Source organism: Orbicella franksi, chromosome 10 (assembly GCF_964199315.1).
Source record: "Orbicella franksi chromosome 10, jaOrbFran1.1, whole genome shotgun sequence".
Taxonomy (NCBI): domain Eukaryota; kingdom Metazoa; phylum Cnidaria; class Anthozoa; order Scleractinia; family Merulinidae; genus Orbicella; species Orbicella franksi.
The window spans coordinates 8,004,281-8,020,660 of record NC_138154.1 but is presented as its reverse complement, the minus strand read 5'-3'; the positions used below and the strand labels follow the sequence as shown (position 1 = coordinate 8,020,660).

At 39.2% G+C, this 16,380-nt stretch overlaps 2 protein-coding genes and 1 pseudogene across 4 annotated transcripts; 2 read left to right on the top strand and 1 right to left on the bottom strand.

The window, feature by feature from the left end:
- The first annotated feature begins 41 nt into the window (after nt 1-41).
- Nucleotides 42-6,766, top strand: LOC145500982 (uncharacterized). Of its 3 annotated transcripts, XR_014051172.1 has the most exons (7): nt 42-282; nt 377-593; nt 902-991; nt 1,411-2,835; nt 5,723-5,771; nt 5,922-6,004; nt 6,512-6,766. XR_014051172.1 is itself a non-coding variant. In XM_081480556.1 (6 exons), the coding sequence occupies exons 1-6, from the start codon at nt 223-225 to the stop codon at nt 5,929-5,931; spliced, it is 1,851 nt and encodes a 616-aa protein (XP_081336682.1). In that variant the 5' UTR covers nt 42-222; the 3' UTR covers nt 5,932-6,766. The 3 variants fall into 3 exon arrangements, 2 of the variants coding, with proteins under 2 accessions (XP_081336682.1, XP_081336681.1); XM_081480556.1 differs by having other exon boundaries at nt 5,922-6,766; XM_081480555.1 differs by lacking the exons at nt 5,723-5,771; nt 5,922-6,004; nt 6,512-6,766 and having other exon boundaries at nt 1,411-3,256.
- A 2,017-nt stretch (nt 6,767-8,783) lies between these two features.
- LOC145501573 (aurora kinase B-A-like) lies at nt 8,784-9,362 on the top strand. Its single transcript, XM_081481021.1, has one exon. The coding sequence runs from the start codon at nt 8,784-8,786 to the stop codon at nt 9,360-9,362; it is 579 nt and encodes a 192-aa protein (XP_081337147.1).
- A 2,230-nt stretch (nt 9,363-11,592) lies between these two features.
- LOC145501178 (uncharacterized) lies at nt 11,593-12,905 on the bottom strand (annotated as a pseudogene).
- Between the last annotated feature and the right edge of the window lie 3,475 nt (nt 12,906-16,380).

Genomic DNA, 16,380 nt, shown 5'->3' with positions numbered 1-16,380 from the left:
ATATATATATATATATATATATATATATATATATATATATATATATATATGGTTAGAAAGTCATTTACTATCAGGCCTCCATACAAAACAGGTATCCTGCAATGTTGGTTCCATTTTGTAGGTGTGTTGCCAAGACTCATTCATTCAGTACAATTTATTTCACTGATTATTTTTCTTTACTGCATCTAGGTATTCTCTCAGTGGAAAGACATAGCATTGGTTATGCATCATAGAGTGTTTGAGGATGGGGAAGATTATGAAATTGATAAATATGACATTCAGGTATGTCTACTGGCACAATGATATGGTTACTGGACATTAACACTAGTACAGCTGTAGATTGTTTTCTCTTACATTGCTTCCATTTGTTCATCAGTGCAAAGAATGGGGAATCCTCTGTCGAGAACTGTTTGGAGTTGGACTGGGTACTGGTGACTATGGACATCTCACTATTGAACATAGTCCAATGCTGATGAGACACTTCAAGTCCATGGCCCGTTCCTCAAACCAGGGTTTTGAAGCAATGCATAAAGTTCACAGGCAGCTGTATGCTCAGTGCACAAATCATGATTCATCGTCATCTGAGTCATCAAGTAAGTGGATTTCAAGGGAGAAGCAGCAAAATTTAAAATCACGTATGTTAGCTTAATATCCATTTGTACTAATTATATTTATAGATAAAGACTATCAACACCTTGTAAACAACCATGCAACTTACAATTAAATGGCAAATTATAATAACCTTATTCAAGTCCTATAGCTGGGAGTTAAGAAGTTTGCCCAGACATAAAACTAAATAAATGTGTATATACACAACAATTATTGCCTTTCTTCCAGGTCATTTTCTTTACAGAAAAATCTCTATTTATTGGAGCTTTCAATTTTCTTTCGGTCTATATAGCTGAGCAGATGTTCCTCCATCATTACACCACAAAACTGCTGTATCTAAGACTTTGTTCCCAGCAAGCTCAGGACTGCTGTAGTTCACCAGGTAAACTCACAAAGGCCATACCTATAACAACATAAATAAATTTGTGAATATGCAACTTGTGGTCTATAAGAGGTCTCTTGTTTTACAGCTGTTTGAGTCAAAGGAGCCAAATGAATCAACTGAGTCAAAGCCATTTTACACAAAGTTGGTCATTATTAAAAATCTTTACTTTTAATTAATGGTTTATAAAGCTCTGCCAAAGTTAAACTTCACAATGAAAATCTTAAATGAAGACAAGTGAATCCCTGTTCCATTTCATTTAACTCTGACAGGAGTATTTTTTAGAAATCACTGACGATTAATTATACCTTAACTGTATATCTGAAAAAAAGAGGCAATAACTTAATAGTATTTATGATAAATTTTCACATCAGACAAATTTGCATCTACTTGTTAATTTTAACACTCATTCCAAATAGGAAGCAGCTTCTTCTTCCGGGGTTGCAGTTGGCCATCTACCAGACCCAAACCAGCATGGTCCACTGAGGATAAGGCTTGGATCAAAAGAGTGAACAAGCTAATGGACAACCTTTTTGGAAAAGATTTCTTCAGCTATCCCTATGATGAAAAGAAAGTTTGCTATGTCCATGAAAATGATGCACCCAACTATGAGTACAACCACACTGACTGGGAAGATGAATACAGCCAAAACCTTGATGAGACTCCACAGTTTCCTCAATCACCAGCTGGAAAAAAAGGTAGCAAAAGTCACCCACATCCAGAACAGAAGTCCAAATCCACAAAGAGATGCCTTTTTCCTGCTCAAAAATCAGATCCTTGTCCAAAGCCACAAGAAGTGATGACAAAAAATCAAGTAAAACCTGCTCAAAAAAGTACATGCACACCCAGCCCAATCATCTCAAAGCCATCAATGTCTTCTCCAGAATCACTCCAGCACTGCATGTCACAGACTGCAACAAGACAAGAGTTATCTCAAGTCAAGCTTCCTCCACTCACAAATCAAATCCATGAAAATAATGTTGTTCCCATTTATGGCAAGTTTCAAGATGAGAATCCATACTTGCTCAAGAGTCGTCCGGCAGACAACATAGTGAAAGTAGCTCAGAAGATCATAAGTGCATGCTCATCACAGGTGATAAAGGAAAACACAATACAGCTGGATGACAGTGATGGCCCAAGTGGGGTAAAAATTGGTAACTTAGGAATCTTCAGTGACAGTGGTATTCAAGCCCTCTCAAGATATTGCTGTATTGCAAAAATGCAGCAAGATTACAAAGAAGAAATGGCTTGGCTGAGTTTCAACCCTGACAAAAATACCCTAAGAGATTCAGAAATCAAGTACCTTTGCAACATTTTTGAACAGAGTCCCCATGACCCATTACGTGTTATTGTTTCACTAGATGGCCATCATGTTGATTTTAAATCACTTTCAACACTGGTGGGTGAACGCTACATTGATAACTTTATCATCAATTACTGTCTAAAAAAGACACTGCAATCAAAACAAATACAGGAAGATTCTATACTGTGTTTACCCACTGAAGCCTTGTCATGGTTGGATAACCAAGTTCTGGAGCCAGTCAAAACTGTAATAAGAAAGGACCTCCATCAACCGCATGAACTTAAACTAATACATTTGCCAGTGCACATGGCAAACATTCCCCATTGGGGACTTGCCTGTGTAGACCTAGAAACATTGACAGTTTGGTATGATGATGGACTAAAAGTAGCCCCACCAGCACAGCTTTGCAACATAATTGGTAGACTGGTCATGCTTCTCGGAGAGATGTTCCCATCTATTAACAGCTTCAACAGCTTCATGTCTAGTCACCTATCTGCATCACAGTATAAGCGAATACATATGCCAAAGCAGAGAATCGATGGTAAGACAGCTGGTGGTGGAAGTTGTGGGATGGGTGTCATATTATTGGCTCAAGAGATCATCCTTGGAAAAAAAGTACCACCCCATCAGATCTCCTGGAGCTTTGAAGAATCCAACTACTTCAGGAAGAAACTGATGCTGTATATGCTCATGTGATACATGTTAAAAGAGCTAACCAGACCACCACGTTGATCTTGTAACTTCCTGGGTAGAATATACCTGAGAGTTACAATGTACATTTTGTGCATCTAATAATCAGGCCATCATTGCAACTACTTTGTAACCTCGTGGGTAGAATATACCTGAGGTTTACAGTCTAATAGTCACGCCAACATGTTAACTTTGTAACATCCTGGGTAGAACATACCTGAGGTTTACAGTCTAATAGTCGCACCAAAATGTTAACTTTGTAACATCCTGGGTAGAATACCGTAAAAACTCGTGTATAAGCCGCACCTTTTTGCTGAAATTTTGGGCTCAAAATGGCGGGTGCGGCTTATATACGAGACCATTGCTTTCAGAGGGAGCTAATTGCCTAGTTAGTGGTCAGATATAGTACTTAAAAATGTAAGTAAATAAACATTCAACATTTTGAAACCTGTTGCTGTTGTTGATCATTGCTTTTGATAGAAGTGGTGGCTCCTAAAGGAGCCTTTGTCTCTTCAGGTTTTAAACCTGAATCTTCTTCGCGAGTAGTTCTTTCAAGCGATTCATTTGTACTTCCTTTCATTTGTACTTCACAACTTGCACCGCGTGTTTATCCATAGGATTGTTAAACTCGCGTCGAGCAACAAGTTTTTCACCAATTGAAGGCTTCCATACATGTTTATAAACATGGTATCCACGCACAGCTGATGTGAAATGGAACTTTTCCATGTTGTTTATCGTTCGTTCGATCGTTCAATTCGATCGATCTACGTGACTCGGCCCAGACTTCTTATCGGTTGCGTGTGTATTTCTCTTGTGTCCAGACTCTCTCTTTAAATGACTGCGTGGTTACTAAGCAACATTTTGCATCGATCGGTCAGAGATTGTTTTGCTCGGATTTCCGTTTGAATTTCATCGTTTTCCACTATCGCCTTTAGCAATAAAGGCAACATCTTGTCAAAAGAGCCTCTCTTTAGGAGGATATCAGAAATTGCGTTGAAGAATAGCTTGTAAAAGGTATTTCAAGAGTTATTTAGCTCGCAGCAAATACACAGCATCAGATTTGACCAAGCTTACAATGTACAAGTAATCACTTTCTTTTGCTCAGCGCTTTTTAAAGAGTTTTCTTTTTTTCAAAATCAAGCTCGAAAGTTGGGGGTGCGGCTTATATACGAGTGCGGCTTATACACGAGTTTTTACGGTATACCTGAGGTTTACAGTCTAATAGTCGCACCAAAATGTTAACTTTGTAACATCCTGGGTAGAATATACCTGAGGTTTACAGTCTAATAGTCGCACCAAAATGTTAACTTTGTAACATCCTGGGTAGAATATACCTGAGGTTTAGAGTCTAATAGTCGCACCAAAATGTTAACTTTGTAACATCCTGGGTAGAATATACCTGAGGTTTACAGTCTAATAGTCGCACCAAAATGTTAACTTTGTAACATCCTGGGTAGAATATACCTGAGGTTTACAGTCTAATAGTCGCACCAAAATGTTAACTTTGTAACATCCTGGGTAGAATATACCTGAGGTTTACAGTCTAATAGTCACACCAAAATGTTAACTTTGTAACATCCTGGGTAGAATATACCTGAGGTTTACAGTCTAATAGTCGCACCAAAATGTTAACTTTGTAACATCCTGGGTAGAATATACCTGAGGTTTACAGTCTAATAGTCACGCCAAAATGTTAACTTTGTAACATCCTGGGTAGAATATACCTGAGGTTTACAGTCTAATAGTCACGCCAAAATGTTAACTTTGTAACATCCTGGGTAGAATATACCTGAGGTTTACAGTCTAATAGTCGCACCAAAATGTTAACTTTGTAACATCCTGGGTAGAATATACCTGAGGTTTACAGTCTAATAGTCGCACCAAAATGTTAACTTTGTAACATCCTGGGTAGAATATACCTGAGGTTTACAGTCTAATAGTCGCACCAAAATGTTAACTTTGTAACATCCTGGGTAGAATATACCTGAGGTTTACAGTCTAATAGTCGTACCAAAATGTTAACTTTGTAACATCCTGGGTAGAATATACCTGAGGTTTACAGTCTAATAGTCGCACCAAAATGTTAACTTTGTAACATCCTGGGTAGAATATACCTGAGGTTTACAGTCTAATAGTCGCACCAAAATGTTAACTTTGTAACATCCTGGGTAGAATATACCTGAGGTTTACAGTCTAATAGTCGCACCAAAATGTTAACTTTGTAACATCCTGGGTAGAATATACCTGAGGTTTACAGTCTAATAGTCACACCAAAATGTTAACTTTGTAACATCCTGGGTAGAATATACCTGAGGTTTACAGTCTAATAGTCACGCCAAAATGTTAACTTTGTAACATCCTGGGTAGAATATACCTGAGGTTTACAGTCTAATAGTCGCACCAAAATGTTAACTTTGTAACATCCTGGGTAGAATATACCCGAGGTTTACAGTCTAATAGTCACGCCAACATGGTTACTTTGTAACATCCTGGGTAGAATATACCTGAGGTTTACAGTCTAATAGTCACGCCAACATGTTAACTTTGTAACATCCTGGGTAGAATATACCTGAGGTTTACAGTCTAATAGTCACGCCAAAATGTTAACTTTGTAACATCCTGGGTAGAATATACCTGAGGTTTACAGTCTAATAGTCACACCTAAATGTTAACTTTGTAACATCCTGGGTAGAATATACCTGAAGTTTACAATCTTATGTTCGTATCTGTCTCTATAGATCTCTTATCAGCAGTTGGAGGAACTTGTCTAAAGTTTACTAACCAAAGGTAAGGACGTTTCTTTTTCTTGAAAATCTCTGATCACTAAAGCCTAGCATCAACACATCTTGTCAGTTGTTTGTGTAAGTGGTTAGTTTTTTCGTGTCACGGTTATACTTATTAGATGTACAATAACCATTTCCTTAAATTCTTGTATAGGTATGGCTAAGTTGTGCAGCAGTCATTTTTCACAGCCACACAAGAAAAGCCTGGAAAAGCGAAATCGGAAAGATTTCCTAAAGGTAGGATAATTAATTGAACATTCCTTATTGGAAAACGAATAGAACGAGAGTTCTGTATAAAAATTTTGTCGGAAGATGACACATGATAAACCTTGTCAGCAATGAATTAGTCAATAATCGGTTATTACGTTATAATAAAAAGCTTACCTTTTAACTGCATACGTCGCTTGTTGATATGGAATGGAAGGAGCACAACATATTACAGCAGCCTTGGTCTCTGGGCACTTCTTAAACTTAAGTTCTGTCTTGTCAATCATGGAAATCATCGTTTATTGCAAGCATATAACATGCTTCACCTTTGCAACCTTCTCGCATTTAGCCACGTGTCAGACTGTCAGCACTCGTCCTGTCTTGTTATCTAAAATCAGCGGCCAGTTTATTCACGTGCATAAATTAAACTCATTCTCCCACGGAACTCATCAAAAATTTCCTGTACAAACGCGAGCATGTTGGAAGCCACCAAATGTGAAAAAGTAGGTGGATGCTGATGCCTAGTTTTTTTTTTAGGTTATTTTGCACACTCTCATTGACGCCATCAATACAACGACAACGATTCACAATCCAAAAAAAATCCTATGCGAAAACCTAGAGCTTCAATCGAGGAAGGGGAATCGGCGATCAAAGTACGGAATGCTCTCTACGAGCCTTGAGAAAAGGCGCAAACGAAAAAAAAAGAAAAGACTGAAAGAAGAAAGGAGTCTTTCAACTCCAGGACACAAAAGTGAAAGAAATTGTTAGTAATGCCAGATAAACTTGAGGAACACAATCAACACAATCAACCAAAATTACAGAAACACTTTTGCAGTTTGAAGTAGAAAGCAACACAAGAACTACGGTATTTTTAGTCTCTTTTGTTACTAGGCCGGTATACGTAGAAATTATTAACGTAGTCGATTATAGTAGTAATAGTAATCAGCAGACAAGGATTTTATTGAGTAGCTAAATACCGCCGTGCTAAGTGAAGTTACTGTGGCATAGCTGTTCCAGCTGTCTTTCCATATTTTAAGACATTACAAAAAGATGGTCTAGTTTTCCATCAAGAATGGTAACCAAAACAAATATAATCCTCCTCCTGATGAAATATACTAAGTAACTTGCACATGAAAAATAAATAAATGGTAACATTATGATCACGATCTCAACTGTTAAAAAAAACTAGGCAATCTTGGAGCACTTTGATCAAAAGCGGTGATATGCACTTTGTTAAAATCCAAAATACTTTCATGAAACCTTTTGCAATAGGTAGATGAGCTAATTAATTCGTAAGTTCCACATGCTCCACATAGAATCTCAGGCGCAGGTGTCCAAACCTTGACTGGGCGAAGACGTCTGGCCACCATATCACTTGAAACTCTCTAGTACGCAGCCATTCTCCCTCTTCACATTTCAATTGCTGTCGGGATGTGGGTTTCGCTTGGTTTGAAGCATCGCTTGTGGCTCCCCAACGAGTGCCAGTGCGTTGCTGAGCAAGGGCCACTTTCTCCTTGGCTGTAAGTTCGCCACCTGTTACAGGAACACTGACTTCTTCGTTGCGGCAAAAATAGGTCCTTGTTTTTAACGGTACCGTTGAAGCAAACAAATCTTTAAGAACGGAGATATCATAGACGTTGTAAAACAGCGCAGTTGACGAATCCTGTTTCAGCGGAGGTGGATGTCGCGCTTCCCTTACAGCAAATGGCTTATTCAGCTTCAAACCCAGAAGAAGTGACGTAAAGTATGCACTAGGCACCATGATCAAGTCTATCTTCACCCACTTGCTTTTGACGTCGGGCTTTAGGTAGGAATTAGTTAATTCAGCCATGCCACTTAAAAACTCTTTGTAAGCTGCTTGTTGTGATACAGCAATTCTTCCCAGGACTGGCAAATTCACAGGCTCGCTTTCACCCTTCTTAAAGAACTGCACATCTGTCCCTTGGTAAATATGTGCGGTCTTTTCCGCATGTTTTGCTAGAGATCGTCGTGTGGCAAACTCGCGTAAGTAGGCTACACATTTAGTTTTAAGAGACGGCATTTTTAACGGCGTGCACTGAATGCGAATGCTGGTCTTTAAAAATGGCAGCTGTGAAAATCACAATTTCCGCTTCTTGTGAAATTTTAGTTAAATATTAAGATGATTACGTAATCGCACGCGTCGCACAGTCAGCACAGTCATGAAAACCTTCGGGAGACTGAGAAAGATTTATGAAAATTATTTGATGTGGATAGACCTTTTTTGAAAATGCGGAGCCCTCGCTTATTTAGATCTTCACTCAAAATGTCACTTTACAAAGAAGTGTTCTTGATCATTTTTATGTAGTTCCATTCCAATTTGCCGCAATAATTAAATGATCATAACTTTTCGGTTAAATTTGCTCTAACCATTGTTCATCTGACCAATCAAGTGCTTCAATTATTAGTCACCTCAATTTACCACTTCAGTCTCCTTTCCGGTTGTAAAACAATAGCATACTCTCTTGAACAATAGTCACTTTTTCCAACTTTGCCTGTACGGACCTGAGTGTTACCCGTGTATTTCTATTCTACGGAAAAGTTTTAGTAAATGGAGTCAAACAAGAAACGCAAATGTGCTCTCAAAGAAACAAGCGAAGATCGGGATCGTTATTACAAGAAATTGAGAAGGGAGCAGAAGAAAAGATATCGACAGAGAAAGAAGGGCTGTCAACCGCAACAGGCGATAGTGCAAGAAGTATCGGCCATAAATAAAGCTTCGGCCAACGAACACGAGAAATGAGCAACAGAAGCTCCAAGAACTGAGAGACATAAAGATGTCCGAGCTCTAATGAGAGGAAAACGCATGGTTTCAGCTGCGGTTAAAAAAGCCACACAAAAGGTATCAAACGTGCCCAAACCAGAGCACGTTGCCGCTTCCTGCAATGCAACCTCTTTAAGAGAAATAAAAGCAGGAAACCTCAAACGGGACGGGGCAAAGTCGATTGGTAGTGGAACCTTTGGTGCGTGCTTTCTGGCCAGGTACAGAAATCTCTGTGTGGTGCTTAAGGAGTTTAAGCATAGAGAAGGCGTTACCCTGGAGAAACTCCGAAGAGAAGCGGCTTACGAAGCACGAGTCATTCAACGTTTGGGAGACCATCCTGGGATACCGCTTCTTTTTGGAGTTATGCTACAGCAGCGTAAAGTTGGCATTATCATGCAGTTCCACGGGAATGAAGATGGCCAGAGCCTCACCATCTACAAAGCCGCGAAGCATGGGATTGTAAAAGAAGAAGAGGCATGGAACGCGGTATTTCGCAACGTGGCTGATGCCTTACATCACGTTCACGACTGTGGATTTATCCACAATGACTTAAAAACAATGTGGTTCTGGAAACCAGAGATGGGATCCCAAGTCTGGTTATTGTAGATTTCGGGAAAAGTGTGCTCGCCGAAAAAGTGAAGAAAGCGGTACCAAAACCCGAGCATCTTCGCAAACAATTTGAAAACGGCTACATAGCACCGGAACTCGTGGACGGGTCAAGCAAACCCTGCGTGGAGACCGACGTGTACTCTCTCGCGTATTTGGTCAAGTCGGTCTGTAAACTGGTACCACTCAGCGTGAACTCTACTGTTAAGAGTGCTCTTTCTAAAAGGCCCGAGAATCGACCATCTCTAATTATTTTAAAGGAATCTTTTTAAAAGTTGATGAATTTTTACTGGTAATTTTCTTGGTTTACATGTATTATACGTGCATACCTTGAAAATATTTTTTTTTTTTAAAGTTAGGGTTAATGTTAATTTGTTTTTAAATGTGTCATTGCTATCACCTGACATTTTTTCATTTGATTATAGCGTAGATTTGAGCTAAATCGTCTTAAATATTTTATGCGTATAAAATGCATACTGTGCATTCTATCTTTCTACATTGTTTATCCTTTTTGTAGCCTGAAAATTTTGAAGTTAGTGTTGAAATTTTAAAATGCGTTTTAGATTTTTCTTTGTTACATGTATACAACGTAGAGGATTGTTTGAGCAAAATCGCGGCTTGCGAGGGTCGAGTCCAAATTACTGTGATTTATTTTTTAATACCTTGAATATTTTTAAGTTAAAACCAACATTGTTTCTAGATGCGTCATTGCTATCGTCTAGATTTCAATGTATTTACAACGTAGAAGATCACTGTTTAAGCTAGCCTGTGTATGCTTTTAAAAGTTTGCGAGGGCTGCGTGTAAGATTTTAATACACGCCTATACAGTTTTGAAAATATAAATATTTTATTAGAATAAATTCTTCTTTAGAAGATCATACCCATTATGATCATTGTTGTGAGTTAATTCACCGCTTTGAGAGTGGCAACTGTAAACAACAAAGTTAGACACTACAGGAATGGATTTCCTTCGCTTAAATTGTGTTATTGCTATCAGAAATATAAAATATGCGCAACTTTCTTTTCCTGTGTTCTAAGGCAAAATGATCTTTTACAAATCAACAGAGCAATAAAAATCTCGGTTAAGCATTTAATCACTTAGTGTTATTCAAAAAAAGTGCAAGCTGTAAAAATCACGATTTCCACTTCTTGCGAAATGCTTTGTTAACTATTAAGATGGGGGTTGATACGTGGGGATAGTTACGTAATCGCACGCGCCGCACGGTCAGCAGTCGTGAAAACCTTTGGGAGACTGGGAAAAAATCCGAAAATTATTTGATACGGATAGTTCTGTTTTGAAAATGTGGAGCCCCTCGCATATTTAAATCTTCACTCAAAACCACGATGTAAGACACTTGTTAAACCCTTTATATTGCTGGCGTAGGACAGAGCTAAAAGGCAGTTAGCCAAAAAATCAAAGATAATTCTAAATCTCAAGCATTTGCGCCCATTCTTTGTAGAATCTGTCGTAAATAGCATTTATTTACAAAGCTTTATTCGTGACGTGATCTGTTTTGTCATATAAATCGATTTCGTGAAAGGTCAGTGTGTTATTTTAATTGATATGTGGTTTTGGATCCCGTGGTTCTTTAACACCTTCGGTTCAGCTCACAGGGTAAAAATATTCTAGGAATTTGCCATTCAGTTCCAAATTCTCTGATGTGCCGCTCACAGCTGTGCAAAAATTTTAGCGGTTGCGGCTCCTCGTGGATTGGGCGCATGTGTAAATTTAGTTTCTTTAGCTTGCAGTGACAATGCTCTGGTGCAGTTCATTCAAATTGAGCTGTTGCTATCTCACACCAAAATTTATCTTTTGTTTCCTGTTGATTTAATTTCCTTTTCAACTAACTTTAAACTATTGTCTTTTTTGGGTGGTCAGTTCATTTGAGCTGTTGTTATCCGAGGGCAGAATATAATTTCCTTTTCAACTAACCTTAAACTATTGTCTTTTTTGGGTGGTCAGTTCATTTGAGCTGTTGTTATCTGAGGGCAGAGTACAATTTCCTTTTCAACTAACTTTAAACTATTCTGTCTTTCTCAGGTAGTCAGCTCAGTTACACCTTTTTTCTTTTCCTTTATTTTTGTTCAGAACTGCTACTAAAACATCAAATTTCCACCAAATTGTTTTGTCACTGCATAAAGCTAACATCTGTTGCGTCTTGTTATACAGTGTTTTGATGTTATACTTTTTTCACAATCTCATTTCTGAGAAATAAACATGGCCTCTTGTTTATTTGTAACGCTTTTTACAACCAGAAACTGCATATTTAGGAAAATTTACTTTCGAAACAAAAAATCGTAGTGTTAATTTTCCATGCCTGCTAGTTGAGAACATTTCCAGCCACCACAACAGTTCAAAATCTTGTAGCCCTTCCTTCACCACGTCCCACAACGATTTGAATTTGAAGCATTGGAAATTAGTTTGCAGTAGATTCGTGTGCCCTTGCTTTGGCTGCTTCAAGTGCGGTTCTTCCATCTTGCTCTTCAGCAAAGGCAGATATCTCCTCGTCTCCCAGGTAAGCCTTTTTTATATGCAGTTTTACGCTGCTCCGTTTCTGTAGGGCATCAACCATGTTGCTAATGTGATAATCCCTGTACAACAGTACTTTGAAGGTTTCCATCCATAAAGGGGGGCATAGATGTCTCTTCTCCCTTATGCTGTTGATGAATGCATTTGGCATATCTGCCAGCATAGCCTGGAAGTATTCTTCTGGCATGTCATATCTTTCCCAACGACACCATTTACCTAATGCCAGTAAAGGAGGAATCACAAAAGTCCAAACCTTGCAGGAATGATACCTCACTGCTGCCCCCCTCCCCCCCCCCCAAAAAGTCTTAATCATGCTCTCCTTTTGGACTAGTAAGTGTGCGTCTCCCATGTCATTCGTATGTTAAATTATGTATTAAAAACTTCCCATGCATTCAAATAAAATGGCCAACCCAAAAGAGAAGTTCATTCGTGAGTCGCTTTGAAATGGTGACTTTTAATGCATCTCAACGTATTACCTGAGCTCGTACCTACTATTAAAACAATGGTGTTTTTTCTCCACCGGAAGCACCATATTCCTGCAAATACATTCAATCTAATATCTACTTTCATAGATTTACTTTGCAAGAGATTTTTTTATCTTGTCTATGGATAACCTGTGATCAGGCCCAATTTTAGCATTGCTCTTATGTCCTCTTATGTCGCAATTTGCTATTTTCTGTTTCCCATGGGAAAGGTTTACCATCAAAACGAAAATAGAGCCTGCTCAAAGGTTATCTATAGAGTTGTTATTGCTCTTACCGGGAGCTTTGAGATGTAACCAGTAATTCACACTTTCCACAAGGCCCCTGATCCATTCTTTATAGGTCACCGACCTGCGTCCTGTCTTGGTTGTTCACGAAAGCTGTATGACTTCTTCGCCCTTGTACAAGGGCAAAAATGAAACCGTTCCCGCTCGGCTGTGTTTTAGAAGTCTGTGGTCTCAGAAGTGCAGCCATTGTGTTGAAGGAGCAAAGGCAAGGGTCACAGCATGTCTTATATACCACTAAGGCCATCACTTTTAAACCAAAATGCAGAATTAACCAAAGAAGGCCACCAAAAAAACTCAGATCTTGAATGTGGCTCTGCGATTATACACAATGTTGTGTTGCAAAAAGAGGGTTTTGCCAAGTAGGGGAAATGGAATGACATCTGTCAGTTTGGCACAATCACACAAATGATTCGAAACAGACAGATAGTATTTTATTGGGGCATAGGGTACAGAATAACTTCTTTCTCTCCTTGCTGTGAAAAGTAGTGCAACATAAGTTGGATGATTTTCTTCGGGTTCCTGCTCACTGTTTTTGTTTTCTTGAAAATTCCGCAGCACATTTCTTCAGTTTCTATATTTACTGAACTTTTTGTTTGAGAACTGTTGACTCCCACTACCCCACAGCAGACCCTCGATCTTTTTGAAAGATTATAGATCTCACATGCAGGAACAGAGGATCAATAAGAGCCGGAAAACATGATTGTAGCATTTGGTCCTGAGTAAGATTTGATCATATGCTGCCCTTTGAATGCATTTTGCATTTCATGTTCATCTCAATGTTAAGGACACTAGACAAAGGTCAATTTTGATTAGTTAATAATTGTCTCTTTATCTTAGTTACAAGCATAGTTACAATGTTTACTTCTTTTTTATTGGTTTTGTAATCGGACCTTTAAGCGTCACTATGTGCATATAAAAGCTGAGTTAGCGTCCCTTTGAAGTAGTTTTTCTTTCCATCTCGCGTGGTCTTTTGATTTCCTAACCCTTGACTCAAGCGGGACCGATATGTGAGTACCTTTGTCATTTTGATTAGGTTACGTTTTTTATAGCTATGGGCAAAGGAATACAAAGAAAGATTTGTGTAATTTTAATTGATTTATAATTGTCTAAATTAGAAAGTGTTCTGAACGTTACTAGAGTGAACGCCCACCTTTTAGGCTCGAAAGCATTGAGCTGTTAATTAGCTCCTTTTGTTGTTTACTTCTGTGATCGAATCTTATTTAGTATCTTAGCATAGTATTTATGCTGGCTATTTTTGATGTATTGTTATTCAATTTCGTTATGTTATCGATTCCAAATTGTTAGTGTCTCGTGTAAGTTGACTATTTGTTACGCAACTTTTCCGCTAAATTGATAGAAATTCGTTACATATTGTTATTTCAGTTTATGATCGTTTATGTTGATGCAATAAATCGCCGATAACCGTCAACTTTGGTTTTCCGTGGTTTACTTGTCTACCTTTGAAGACGACCTGTAAAGTAGTCCCACCCACTAGTTTGTCGCGACACGCCTAGAGCTCATTTTGTTTTGTCTCGTTTTGGAATTTGCCAGTTGCTGCAGACATTACAGTAAAATATCGCCACATCATTCCGTCATCGGATATGAATTTATTTTGAACTTTGCTTTACTTTGGAACTTTGTGTTTGTGGAATAGCTATGAGTATTTGTAGTGCGTCGGCATTCTTTTGTGAAGACACACCACAAGATCCGGACTTCGAGCGACACCACAAACAATTGAGCCACCACCCAGGAGCATGACAGGCATTGAGCCTTCTCGTTTTGAGCATGCGAAAAAAACAGGACGTAGAAGAAAAATGACTGAGGAGGGAAAGGCTCATCAATTAGGAATTAAACTCGTCAATCGAAATTCCGCCTTTAGGAGATTAAAGAAACAAATTGAAAGAATTAACGCGTTGCATGACTCGCTGGAGACGACACCTGAACAATTAGAAGAGAGATTTCACTTAGACCAGTTGAAGAACGAGTTCAATGACACGCATAAAGATTTTGACGATTTGCTAGAATTTGAGGAGGAAAGGAACACTTCGTACCAATGGTTCGATAACCGGGATCGGGAATTCATCGAGTGTACAATTAGGGTCTGCGAACGCATCCAGGCGTTAGAAAGTCCAAATCGTCTGACAGGTCAAAATTGAGTTCCTCCTCTACGAAACACCTTTCTCTTGCTTTGATTAATGCGTCTGCAAAGTCTACAAAGCTGACGCTGAAGTGGAATTTCTTGAAAAGGAAAAAGAGTTCGATCACAGCTCGAAAAGGAATTAGCTATCGCAAACGCAGAAGAGTGCGCAATAAAAAGAATTCTTGAGGAGGAGAAAATATCAGCCGGGGATAGAGAGGAAATTGGAAGTGTCAAGAAGGAGTTCAAATCAGATTTAAGCCACGAAAATATAAAAAGGGAGAGAAGCTTTTCTGTCAACCCGTATGCTGCTCCATTCATTCCTAGAAGCCATCCTACGCCTCATTTTGAACCTTTGAACTCAAAGCCTGTGCCGCAATTCCAGCGTAACGATGTAAACACAGCCATTCAAGAGTTAGTCAGCCTACAAGCCAAGCAAACCGAATTAAGCTCATTACTAATTAATCAGCAAAAGATCAGCCACCTTCTGGTAAAAGAGCCGCCTGTTTTCTCTGGAGATTATTTTGGATATCCAACATTCACAACTGCCTTTGACTCCATTATATCCCGTAATGTACCTTTAGACAGAGATCAACTCTATTTCCTTGACAAATACACGAAAGGCAAGGCAAATGAAGTAGTGAAAGGTTTCTTGGCTATGAGCTCAGACAGTGCGTACGAAAGGGCCCGGAATTTGCTAGACGAGTGCTTTGGTAATCCCATCCATGTCACCGAGGCTTACAAGTCAAGTCTTAGAAGCTGGCCAAAGATTAACGACGGAGACAGCAGTGGTATCCAAGAGTTTTCTGATTTCCTCATTCGTTGTGAAGAAGCCATGAAAACTATGCAGTCAATGGGCGACCTCGACTCGACAGAAACTCTATGACTTGTAAGCAGCAAACTGCCTTCATACTCTGGAGTGAAATGGTGCTGGCACGCCCACGAAGCACATACGAAGTCTAAGAAGATTGTCACCTTTGAAGATTTTGCGAGGTTCGTTAAAGACAAGACAGAGCTAGTGAATGATCCCATTTTCTCACCGAATGCTTTAAAAGCGGAGAGAAGGAAGTCAGACACCCCGTTCAAAATGGGACGGAGAACCAGACCAAGCAAGGGTGACAGTAGTTCAAGTGCAAGCGCTTTTGCGGTATCATCCACGCAACCACCTGACAATTTCGTCCCGCCATCAAAACCGCCAGCAGAGCAAACAGATCAGACCTGCCCCCTTTGTAACAGTCAGCACACTCTCATTAAGTGCAACAAGTTCTTGAAGAAGTCCGTAGACGATCGCAGCGAGTTTCTTCAAAACAAGGGTCTTTGCTACGGATGCTTCGGAAAGGGTCATGTGTCATCAGGATGTAGAAACAGAGCAACCTGCAAAGAATGCGGAAGACATCACCACACACTCTTGCACATAGTGAAACCAAATAACCAACAGCCAAACTCAAAGTTGCCAGTCACTCCCCAAGTCTCTAATAAGAAGGAAACACCCAGTGAGAAATCTCCACCCTCAGACACTGCCAATTCAAACTTGATCAGTGTAGTGAACAATTCGTCCTCAGAACCTGGTAACGTAATTACC